Genomic DNA, 12,810 nt, shown 5'->3' with positions numbered 1-12,810 from the left:
AATTCTTCCTTACTGGCAAAAAGTGCGCCGACTTAGTGAGACGGTCGACAATAACCCAAATAGCATTCGAACCTCTCACTGTCCTCGATAGGCCAACAACGAAATCCATTGTAATATTCTCCCATTTCCACTCGGGAATAGGGAGTGGCTTAAGCAATCCTACAGGTCTCTGATGTTCTGCTTTGACCTTCTGGCATGTCAGACACTCTGACATAAATCGGGTGATATCACGCTTCATGCCCGGCCACCAATACAACTGCTGAAGGTCCCGATACATCTTTGAACTGCCTGGGTGGATAGAGTACGATAATGTATGCGCCTCTGCCATGATAGTAACTCGCAGAGAATCACCTGCGGGCACCCAAAGTCTATCTCTGAACCTCACAATCCCATATACCATTGAGTACAAATCACTGCCTCTCTCATCGGCTCTCCAATCCACTTACTCAACTGCTCATCAACTGCTTGAGCAACTCTGATACGGTCAAACAACGTAGTCTGCACTGACAAAGCTGAAAATCTAGGAGCCCTACCCTCGGCATAGAACTCTAGTCCGAATCTCAGAATCTCATCCTGCAACGGTCTAGACACCGTCAAAGAGGCAATCACTGCTGAATTTATACTCAATGCATCTGCGACTAAATTAGCTTTACCCGGGTGGTAGCTAATTTTGCAGTCATAATCTTTCACTAACTCTAACCATCTCCGCTGTCTTATATTCAACTCCTTCTGGGTGAAGAAGTATTTGAGGTTTTTATGGTCGGTGAATATCTTACACTTCTCTCCGTAGAGATAGTGTTCAAATCTTGAGAGCGAACACCACTACTACTAACTCCAAATCATGAGTAGGGTAGTTCTTCTCATGCTCCTTCAACTGCCTAGAAGCATAAGTGATAACCCTATCTCGTTGCATAAGCACTGCCCCAAGTCCCAACTTAGAAGCATCAGTGTAAACCACAAAATATCCCTCTCCAGATGGCATAGCTAACACTGGTGATGTCGTAAGAGCTTCTTTCAACACATCAAAGCTCTCTTGACACTCAGGCTTCCAAATAAACTTGCCATTCTTCTTGGTCAATGCTGTCAAGGGCACCGCATTTGATTAAAAACCCTTGAAAAACTTCCTATAGTATCCGGCCAATCCAAGAAAACTGTGAATCTCCGATGCGCTTCTTGCCACAGACCACTCCTTCACTGCTTGAACCTTGGAGGGATCTACTTCCACTCCATTCTTGGAAATAATATGACCCAAGAATGGTACCCTTTCTAGCCAAAATTCGCACTTGTCGAACTTAGCATACAACTTCTACTCTCGGAGTACTCCTAGAATTGTCCTCAAATGTTGTGTATGTTTCTCTCTATCCTTCGAGTAAATGATGATATCGTCAATAAAGACAATGACAAACTGATCCATGTACGAAAAGAACACGCGGTTCATAAGATCCATGAAGATCGCGGGCGCGTTCGTTATTTCAAACGACATCACAAGGAATTCGTAGTGGACATAACGAGTCCTAAACGTCGTCTTGAACACATCAGACTCCTTCAACTTCAACTGGTGATATCCAGAATGAAGATCAATCTTTGAAAATACAGAGGCTCCTTGTAACTGATCAAAGAGATCCTCAATTCTAGGAAGTGGGTACTTGTTCTTCACTGTTACACCATTCAACCCTCGATAGTCTATGCACAATCTTAGAATTTCGTCCTTCTTTTTCACAAAGAGGACTGGTGCGCCCCAAGGAGAGAAGCTATGGCGTATGAACCCTTTATCAAGTAGCTCTTGAATCTGCTCTTTCAGTTCTCTCATTTTTGTGGGAGCTACTCTGTACGGTGCCTTAGAGATTGGCACAGTACCCGGTATCAAGTCGATAGAAAACTCGACTTCTCTATCAGGTGGGATACCTGCAACATCACCCGGAAACACATCCTCAAAATCCCTGACCACTTCCACATTCAAAATATCTGGATGAGCTGGAAACTCTGTCAAAGATATACTGGCTAAGAATGCCTCACATCCATCATGCACCAACTGCTTAGCTTTCATGAGAGATATAATCTGAGTCCTCTTCGAACTCCTAGTAGCCTCAAACCAGAATGGTTCCTCTCCCTTCGGTCTGACCATCACTGATCGCTGCTGAAAATCAATCGCCACAGCGTTCTTCGTCATCCAGTCCATCCCAAGTATCAAGTCGAACTCAGGCATGGGAAACACTATCAGATCGGCACTCACTGGTTGCCCTTGCAGCAAGAGCTAAAGATTCTTCACCATATTCCTCGTGGACAGTTCTTCCCCTGATGGGATGGTCACTGTGAATCCACCAAACAAATCTTCATACTCGATACTCCGCTTACGGGTAAATGCCTCCGAAATAAATGAATGTGTAGCTCCCGAGTCTAACAAAGCTCTAGTGGCTACACCAGCTACTACAATCCTACCAGCATTAGCGGTGAATACATCCACAGAAAATATTGAAGATAAATAAAACAATTTCTACTTAGACTCATTCTATGTCATCAAATCCCAAATAAGATACTACGCATGCTAATACAGTCAAGTTCTCCAAACATGCAACATGCTATAAAATTATTGACCCCGAACAAGAAAACTTAAAATCACATGCGTTAGTGAATCATTTAACTGCTCTAAACCCAAAAACTTAAGATGTTACCTGTGATGAGTATGGTGTCTAGGTCGGCCTCCTCGGCCTGCTTCATGAAAACTCGACCCTGCATGGGCCTCCTCAACTCCAGGCAAACTTTAGCTACATGACTCGGCTTCTTGCACTTGAAACACACTCCTGCCTCCTTAAAGCACTTCCCAAAGTGTGGACGGTGGCATGTCTGGCAAATAGGCTTATCCTCAGTCCTAGGAGGAGCAGGTCTCTGGGCCTGATAGTGCCCCTGGGGCCTCTGCTGCCTTTGCTGCCCCTGATATGGCTTCTTTCCATGCTGCTATTGGTGACCCTGATGAGTGAAGGACCTCTTTCTATGAACCTCGGCACTAATATCATTCAAGGACTGCTCGGACCTCATAGCTTTCTTGACGGCAGCTGCATAATCCACTGGCTCAGCCATCATCACATCCCTACGAATGGTAGGCCTCAGACACGCAACAAAGTGCTGCAACTTTTCCGCCTCATCATTCCCTATCAATGGAACGAAATGGCAGCCCCTCTCAAATTTCAGAACAAACTCGGATACAGTCAGATCTCCCTACCGGAGACTCATGAACTCTTTCTTCAACTGCTCCCTCACCTCAGCTGTATAGTACTTCTCGTAGAAGAGAGTCTTGAATGCTTCCCAAGTCAGTGTGGTAACATCGACAGTCTCCTCCACACCCTCAAACCACAAGGTGGCGTCATCCTTGAGAAGATAAGTCATACAGCGAACTCGGTCCGCATCTCCCAACTCCATGTAGCAGAAAATCGACTCTAGCGAGCGAATCCAGCCCTCCGCTACCATCGGATCCGCAGTACTAGAGAATTACTTAGGATCCATCTTCCTGAACTGCTCATAGATCGCACTAGGTCTAGTTCTCGGGGCCTCGGCATGCTGCTCTAAGATACGAGCCAGGCCAGCTAGCACCTGAGCCCCAACATCAACTGGTGGCGGGGGCGGAGGAGGTGGCGGCGGCGGAGGAGGCGGTGGAGGGGCATGGGGATCACGTCGAGGTGCCATCTGTGCGCAAGTTCAAATTCCAAAAATTTAAATTTCATGCCATAAGAAAAATATTTTATCTAAACTTAAACATGCTCAAATAATTTAGGGAAAACCAATGTTACTAATCCGAACAAATAGCAATTAATGAAACATAATTCTTACAGACTTTGAGGCGAGATCCCTTGAGTTTCGGCAACTGGCAGTAGGCACATCCCAAACCAAGACCGTGCTCTGATACCAACTGAAACGATCCTAACCTCTAAACTTAATTAAATAATAAAGAAAATACGGATTTTAAAAAAAATTTGTCATGACTTGTTTGAAAGTAAACAAACCACCCTGTCACACACAGAAATTCTAACATAAAGAAGTAAAAGTGATAAAATAAATCCAAACTGCGATAATCATAAACTTCGAAAATAAAGGCAACCCCACACGGTTGTAATAATAGTGATAACAAACTTCAAATCATAAAAATTCAAGCACAGGGAAAACAAATCCTGACTAATACTGATAGTACTCATAGTAAAATTTTTTATTTCAAAACAAATCTTATGTGGAACTTAAAATAAAAACAGCAATGGTCATAGGGCCTTGCACCGCCAGTGACCTCAACCTCGAGGATCCTGACCCTCGGTCCCTAGGTACTCCTCCTCACCTAGCAAACAAACAAGCATAGTGAGTTTAATGACCCAACAAGTATAAACAGTGTAATAACAAGGGTTTAAAATAACTGCAGTAATACTCAAAATACTGTACATAATATATTTGAAAATTAAGCGGTAAGAATGCGCATGCTGCAAGGGAATGAGACCACATATAAACAATGAACACACGCCAACTCACGCTATGAAACTCTTGAAATTTCTTAACTTAACTGAAACTCATGCATGACTGATAACTGAATGCATTAAGACGAGTCAAACTGATACTGAATCTGAAACTGTAAACTTAGATCCTTGAATTGTGACCCTCTGTTTTGATCGATCAATGGCTGCAGTGCACTATGCCGGCAAGACGCCGAGATTTCTCCCGACGCGACTTACCCATTTATTTGTCATTTGGTAGCGATCCTGAGATTTCTCCCAAACTCACACTACCCGTCTATTTTGGTAGGGATCCCGGGATGTCTCCCGATCTCGTTCTACCCATTTATTTGGCAAGTGAGTGAGGCATCCCCCAACCCATCAATACCCTATCTCGTCACAATCAAATCACTTCGTTCAAAAAAATATTTTCTTTTTACTTCTTTGACTCGGCTCAAAATACTTAGCATGCATGAATAAAAGCAACTTCCTTTGTAACATTTCGCTCGGCTCAAAGACGAGACTCAAGAACACATGTATGCAACTATGGGAAATGAAACTCAACACAAAAATTGTGGGTGTTAAGCATGAGAGTGGCTGCCCCTAGGTGCTGATACCTGACCTTAACTCTATTTTTCGCATCCAAGGCATAACCCGAGTAAGCACACTAAAAAGCCCTTAACTCGATCTTACCTTAACCGAATTCGACCCCGCTCGAACCAAAACTCTCCAAACACTACAAACTAACCATAGGTCTAGTTTGTAACCTCATTTGACAGCTCAAGAAATACAAGCACAAACCAACTCCAGACAGCCCTTTTTTCCTCCTAAAATTCTGCTCCGACACCTCAACTTAAAAGACCCTTAACCCATTATAAACTTAACCGAAACGAGCCCATTTTATACCAAAACGACCACCACATCATAACCTTGACCTAGGACCAGCCCTATACACGCCCAGACCTCGCTTGATGCCTACCCTGCTCCAAAATCAGTAGCCCCTTCCCCAAGCACAAATCACTCCACAACACTTCTACCTTGAGGAAACTCCTCCAAGCCCCTTATCCTTACTTATACCTCCTTCCAAACCACCAAACACACTTATTAACACCTCTTAGGACTTAACCCAACCACGTAGGCAGCCCTCACCACCTTTCAACACCACATCTAAAAAAAAACAACTTGAACATACACCAACATGCATCAAACTCATGTGAATTCAGTCAAGCCCAATGCAAACTATCAAAATGCTTCAAACACACTTCAATATCAGCCGTAATCCATGAAAAGTTTCGAATTATAGGGCATGTAACTTCTGAAATTTTCAAAAATGTCAATATGCATTCAAAACACCTCATGCCTCCTATCACAAATCACCATACATCACTTCAGACTCCATGCTCAATCAAATTTCAAAAATCACCAAACACCCTACTGAAATTCCAGTAAAAACCGAACCCTACATGTTGAAAATCATGTGCATTTCGAAATTTAAGAAAAGATGTAGAGTAAGTGCATAATAGCTTACTTGAATGCCCAAGAAATTGCATATACATGCCTTGGCTTACAAATACCCAAGGAAATCGAAATCAAGATGGGAATGGGGCTGAACCACTTGACCAACCACGAGCTAAACCTCCATAGGTGGTCCTCCGGCAACGGCAGCGGTGGTGGAAGGCGGCGGCAATGGCTGGAGCTCACAAGAGGGAAACGACCGAAGGGGGGGGGGGTAAATGAGAGAGAGGGTGGCTACTAAGGAAAGAGAGGGTTAGGGTTTGCTAAATGTGTTATTTTAGGTTTAAAAGTTTGAGTGTGTAGTGTGTTCATGTGTGTGTAAGCATAGGTGTAAGTAATTAAAAGTAGGTGTGAGTGTTGCTTTAAAAGTACAACAACTTTTGCCTACTAACTTACACTAATACAATTTCTAAGTTTAAAACCCCAAATTAAAAATATTATATTGGGTTTTACTAATTCGGATTTATGAAAATTCTAACTTTTGAAAAAGTTAAAGAATAAGCCCAATATTGCAATAATAAAAAAAATGATTTCTGATACCCGAAAACTTCTAACTCTCAAACTCTCATCTAATTTTCTCCTACCTCCCTACTAACTTTTAAAATAACAATCTTGGAATTTACCGCCGAAATCCACCATCGCAAAACACCGAAACCGGAAGTCACTGTCTCAGAAATTTAAATAATAAATAACTTAAAATATTTGAGCACTTAAACTTTAAAGGAAACTTAAGAAATTAATTCCAAGAAATTAAAAATCATAATTATTAAAAAAAATGAATTTAGGCATAGAGTTTAAATTATGAAATCCTAGGTGCTACACCCAAGGTGTGAGGAACAAGAACAAGAGATGAGCTTTCAACATTAAATTCTCTACACAAAACCCACTTTATAGAACACTCTTCCATATCCAAATATTGTTGAATATCATTTGAAGAGAGCTCACTCACATACACACGAAAGATGTTCTTTGAATGATTAGTTGATTAAAATTCTTAGCACAAAGACATTAAAGATTATGTTTGTAGTCTTGGCATAAGAGACGTTAAACAATATGAGGATTGTAAGGTTGAGGACTATGATCGAGTGTTCTAGGAGTTCTTGTTTAGTCAATAAGTCCTAAACCGGATTGAGTTTGTACAAAGATTTGTATAAATCAAAGTCTTCTAGTGGATCCTTCCGAGGAGGAAGAAGGGGTGACGTTGTATATTGAGCTCTGAACATCCATAAACAAACCTGTATCTATTTATTGCATTTAGTTTATTTTTTCTACTATTTTTAGTATGCATTGTTGAAGCATTTTATGTGTGTTTCGTAGACCAAAATATTGCATACAAAGTGTTTGATAAAATGTTTCAGCCAAAATATTTTTATTATTTCAACTTGCATTCTTGCAAACGATTTTCAAAATGTTTATTCGGTTTCTATGAAGAATTATTTCAAATGTATTTTGCTTGGTTTGAAAACCAAACTCAATATAATTTATTGGCGCTCGGTTTATTTTTTAACATTTCAAGAACGAGCTATTATAGCTCTTAAATATTTTTTATTGTGTATTCACCCCCTATACACACGTATTTTGATCCTAACAAGTGGTATCAGAGCGGGTTGTTCTTGAAAGAGCATTTGAAACTAATTTTGATATTAAAAATTTCGTTTTTCAGATTTTTTTCTAACACATGTATGCATAGTTGAGAATTTCTGGCATCTTGCAGCGACTTTGGGGAAAATGGCGTAACTCCTTGCTCGAGTGTCCAAACGAAAAACCACTTTTTGCATTGCAAACTAGACTTGTAGAGGAACACAGGTTTAAAATTAGCAGCCCGATAATACGTGAGAAAAAGTGGTTTATTTGATGAAGTCAAAACATGTGTGCTGTGGCAGAAAACTGGGCATGGACATAGAGGTAGTGTTTTTGTCAAGATGCTCAAGGACGTTACACACTTCAATAGAAAGGACAAAGAAACTCAAATTTTAGTCACATTTCATCAAAAAAACTTGGTACACTCGTTTTGAATTAGCTTTAGGAGAGCTTTTGAGTTTGATTGTCATCTTGATGTTCTACTTGTGCTAGCATGTCTTGGATTAAGAATGTCTAGTCATTTCCCTTACAAATGTGATTGTGACTAAAGGGACGCTTAAATGCTTTATGAATATTTCAATTGACATGTCAATCTTGATTTTATGTTGCCTGCTAGTTTGAGATATTTTGGTTCAATCATGATGAAGCTTGCTAGTTGATCAACTTGTTTTATTTATGTTGAAAATTTGTGTGCATTGCATATTTTGAAAGTGTCGGTTAGTTATTCCTCTAACTTTATTGATTTCAAAGTTTCAAATAGGGGGAGAATTTTTTTTGCATAAAATATACCTTTTTTATTCACACAAAAAGGGGGAGAATATGTTGGATAAAGATATGACTTTTGCATTACTTGAGTTTTAATGTTCATATTTTTATCCAAGTTTTGTGATCATCAAAAAGGGGAAGATTGTTGGGTTGTGAAACACAAGCAATCTTGATTTTGATGATAACTAAACTTGTTATTGTGTTTATAACATATTTAGTCAAGTGTGTATTTGGTAGATCAAAGTTGGAATTTTTTGAGTTGGAAATCAAGTTATTCAAGCTAGCGCAGTTGATTAAATCAAACATATCTCATAGCTCGGTGATCCAAATGGCTTGAGGACAAAACAGTTGGAAATCTTACTCAAATATCTACAAGTAAAATTTCAGAATAGATCAGTTAGTTCGGAATTTATCAAGGAGAAAAGTTGGTCGCAACATCAATCTGGATGCAAATCAGATCAATGTTATAGTAACCAGATCAAACATGACCAACTCTGGTATTTTGGCTATAACTTACAGATCTCCTATCCAAACGGGACGATTCAGTATGCGTTACGAATCAAAGAAAATGATCTAAAAATCATCTTCACAAGTTAAACCTTGAATCGGAGTTTAAGAAGCTGATAAATTGAGATAAAGTTTCGAGTTCCGCACTGAAATTCTGCAGAATAGAATTTATGACATAGCTGAGTATTTCAATAGTATCTCTCTCGTGCAAACTTGAAATCGAGTGATTCTTAATTCCGTGGAAAGCCAAGAGAAAGGGATACAACTTTTATGTTTAGCACTTTACCCAAAAATCAGTGAATCAAGAACTATAAGCACGTGAACAGATCACATCAAATCTGTACTAGACGAGATCAGATCAAATCAACTATGAACCGGATCATATCAATTGAACCAGACCAGATCAAAGTTTGACCAGATCAAATTTGGACCATACAAGATAAGTTTGACCAGATTAGATCGGTCAAACTAGTCTGATGAACAGTAAATCCAGCTCAAGTTAAGAAAATTGCCAGCAACTCAAATATGACCGTTGCAATTTTAGAATGTGTCTAGAAACTTCCCAAACGGTCAAATTCTTGAATCTAACATTAATATAATTCTTGGAGATATAAATAAAACAATTTGAAGACAAAACAAGAGCAGAGAATGGGAATTAAAAGCATGGGCAGAATATAGAACCAAAAGAAACTAGAATGAGAGCAAGCCCAAGGTGTGAGGAACAAGAAGAAGAGATGATCTTTCAACGTTAAATTCTCTACACCAAACCCAATTTACAGAACACTCTTTCACATCCAAATATTGTTGAATATAATTTGAAGAGAGCTCACTCACATACAAACGAGAGATGTTCTTTGAAATATTAGTTGAGTGAAAGTCTTAACACAAAGACATTAAAGATTGTGTTTGTAGTCTTGGCATAAGAGACGTTAAACATTATGCGGATTGTAAGGTTGAGGCCTAATATTGAGTGTTCTAGGAGTTCTTGTTTAGGCATTGGATAAGTCCTAAATCGGATTGAGTTTGTACAAAGAGTTGTATAAATCAAAGTCTTCTAGTGGATCCTTTCGAGGAGAAAAAAGGGGTGACGTAGGAGATTGAACTACGAACATTCATAAACAAACTCGTATCTATTTATTGCATATACTTTACTTCTGCTATTGTTTTTAGTATGCATTGTTGAAGATTTATTATCGTCCTTTCAATATAAAGATTTATTATGTACATTTTTCATCAATTTGTTCAAGCTCGTGATATTTATTTGTTTTCAAATCAATGGAACATATGCTCTAGTATTTGTGAAATTTTGAAAGTTTTTAATCATGCTAGTGACCAATTATCCGGTGTTTATTATTTATGAACATATTAAATTTAATGATAGTGCTTTATCTCAATGTATTCTAGTCATGAATGCAAAATGGGAAAAATATTTTTTTCTCGCTCCTGAAATTTTTTTATGTGTTTTTGTTTTAGATTCTAGACTTAAATTAGATGGTTTAAGCGATATTTTAACATTATATTATGAATCTTTGGACCTTATTGTGTAAACGATTCCTACTATCGCATTGATTTTGTTTAATATTGAAACTCATTTATTTGATATTTATAATAAATATAACAACAAATTTGGTGGATAAATTGTTTCACATGAAACACAATCCACTTCAACTGGTAATGTTAGTTTGAAACTTACTAAAGCACAACTTTTATTAAAGAAACGGACGAAACGTTCACGAGGATCCTCAAGTTCCAGTCAAGAACTTGAGAATTATTTTACCACTACTTTTGATTTTAGTGATACAGATGAGGAAAACTTCGAGTTTTGAGATGGTGGTCGCAAAAAAATACAAATATATACAACTTTGTCTATAATGGAAAAATAAATTCTAGCTTGTCCAGTTTCAACAGTTGCAGTGGAGCAAGCATTTAGTATTAGAAAAATACATTGGACGAGAGACATTCTAGCTTAAGGCCGGAAAATTTGGAAGCCCAATGTTTTCTCAATGATTGGTCAAAAGCTGCTACTCAAACACAATATATTCAAAGTGATGAAGAAGACCAAGAAGATACCGAAGAAACATCCGAAACTACGACGGGAGGAAATTCGAGTGAATGTGATTGAAATAGAATAAAATGTAATAGATTGGTAATATAAGATGTTGAAATTTTAATATATTGTTTATGGAATAAATGTAATGTATTTTTTATTGAGATATGAAATATTTGATTGAGTTTATTTAAATAATTTGTCTTATAAAAAAATAAATAAATAATATAAAAAAAATTGAAGAAGGTTTCAGCGCCTAGGCACTGCACCTTCGAATTTTTTGAAAGGTGCAGCGCTGGGGCGCTGACACCTTCTTTAGTTCTTCAAGTTTTTTTCCTTTCTTTAAAAATTTTAAGGGTTGGCCCGGACCCAGAACCGAAAAATAACTGAACTCGGACCGGAACCGCCGGTTCACCAACCTGGATCGGAACCGGCCTTGGGCAGGCCTGTTAAGGGTTGTTAAAATACCAACCCGGGCCTGACGGGTCCAACCCAGAACCGAACCGGACCCGGCTCATGGACTGGTCGATTTTAAAGTTAAAATTGTGATTTTGCTTACAGTTATGACTATGCATGATTTTGAAGAGAAAATGTTGTGTTGTTTGGATGGATTTTTGGATTGTGACTGTGGTGGATTTGAACTGCTTAGGAGTATTTTTGAGAATGAATGATTCACTGTTCGAAAGTATTGATTGAGATTGATATTATTTTCCTATTTGTGTTAAAAGGAGTGTTCTATTTTACTGAATCTAGGTGATTGCTTTGGGATTTATGTCAACTTTCTTTGGATTCTATTAATTTTTTTTAAAGGTCTCATGTTGGCATAGAATTATTTGGTGAGTTTTTACCAATAGACATTATGACTATTATTTTCTATTTGAGATTGCACTTACATCATAAGGAATATATTATGATGGTTGATTGTTCTCTTGCATGTCTTCATTGTATGGAATATCTAAGTTTATAAAGATTGTGTCTTGTGTTTGTTGTTTTAACATTTAAGAAAAACACTCTTGGATTTAATTTTGACAAGGAACTTAGTTGATCTTTCATGTGATTTTTTCGGGTTCGCATAGTTAAGTGTTAATAAGTTAAGTTTATTATTGAAGTTGATATTTTAATTTCTATATTTAAATAAACAAATTAGGGAACATAAATTTTGATTTACAGATATTTGAGGTTAAATAAGTGGGTCGTACAAGCATGTGTAATTATTCAAGTTGTTGAATAATGCAATCATTGTGTTTGGGGAGATGAAGACTAGACTTAATCTTTGGGTTTTATGTATAAGTTGATGTAAGCATGTGGTTGGACTTAAATTATGGTATTAAGAATTGTGTAAAAAATCTCAAACTTGGGTTAAAGTGCGACATAACTAAGTTGCAATAATTCGCTTTAACTCTTGCGTAGCAACGAAAGTTTATAAAGGTAGGATATATTGAGATGAGAAAGACACATGGAAACGATAAGATATTTTGTTTTATCATAGCTCGCAGCGTAAGCGTGGATTTAGTAGATCAGATTTTTGGGATCCTCTGTTGTTTGAGTATGATAAGTCGAATTTCAAAGACGATATTTTTTTAAAGGGATTTTGAATGATTGTAACGTCCAAAAATCCATAAATCTACTCATGTGTATTAAAGAGATTTTAAATGATTTTTTTTATCTATTTATGAATTAAAAATCGTGTTGTGGATATTACATTTGATTTTATGTTTCAAAGTTGATTTTTTAGGTGCTAAAATATATGTTTAATGTTGTGTTAAATGATTTAATATTATTTAATTTGTCTGATTTTTAATGGTTGCAAATTATTTTTAATGTGTTTCAGGTATGAGTTTAATCTCAGTGACGAAGGAATCGAGACTAGCCTACGAACGAGGTTTATAGATTTTAAAGAGGTAAATGACTATTATGCAGGTTTTG

General features: G+C 37.7%; 1 protein-coding gene across 1 annotated transcript; it reads right to left on the bottom strand.

Moving 5' to 3' along the window:
- Positions 1-381: 381 nt before the first annotated feature.
- Positions 382-2,206, bottom strand: LOC140874122 (uncharacterized). The gene is made up of 4 exons (XM_073277401.1): positions 1,611-2,206; positions 1,178-1,266; positions 834-1,080; positions 382-664 (listed from the first exon to the last, which is right to left on the bottom strand). Exons 1-4 carry the CDS (start codon positions 2,204-2,206, stop codon positions 382-384), a joined length of 1,215 nt encoding a protein of 404 aa, XP_073133502.1.
- Positions 2,207-12,810: the final 10,604 nt, after the last annotated feature.

Source organism: Henckelia pumila, chromosome 1 (assembly GCF_033568475.1).
Source record: "Henckelia pumila isolate YLH828 chromosome 1, ASM3356847v2, whole genome shotgun sequence".
Taxonomy (NCBI): Eukaryota; Viridiplantae; Streptophyta; class Magnoliopsida; order Lamiales; family Gesneriaceae; genus Henckelia; species Henckelia pumila.
Note: the sequence above shows the minus strand (reverse complement) of the source record. Positions and strands in the feature narration are given on the sequence as shown.

What these genes read in the sequence shown, in the direction of transcription:
- LOC140874122 (XM_073277401.1), bottom strand. Translation starts at nt 2,206, where the DNA reads ATGCCTGAGTTCGACTTGATACTTGGGATGGACTGGATGACGAAGAAC. An exon ending in CAGTGAAGGAGTGGTCTGTG is followed by an intron (nt 1,081 to 1,177) that starts GCAAGAAGCGCA and finishes TGCCCTTGACAG; the next exon opens with CATTGACCAAGAAGAATGGC. An exon ending in TACCCTACTCATGATTTGGA is followed by an intron (nt 665 to 833) that starts GTTAGTAGTAGT and finishes CTGCAAAATTAG; the next exon opens with CTACCACCCGGGTAAAGCTA.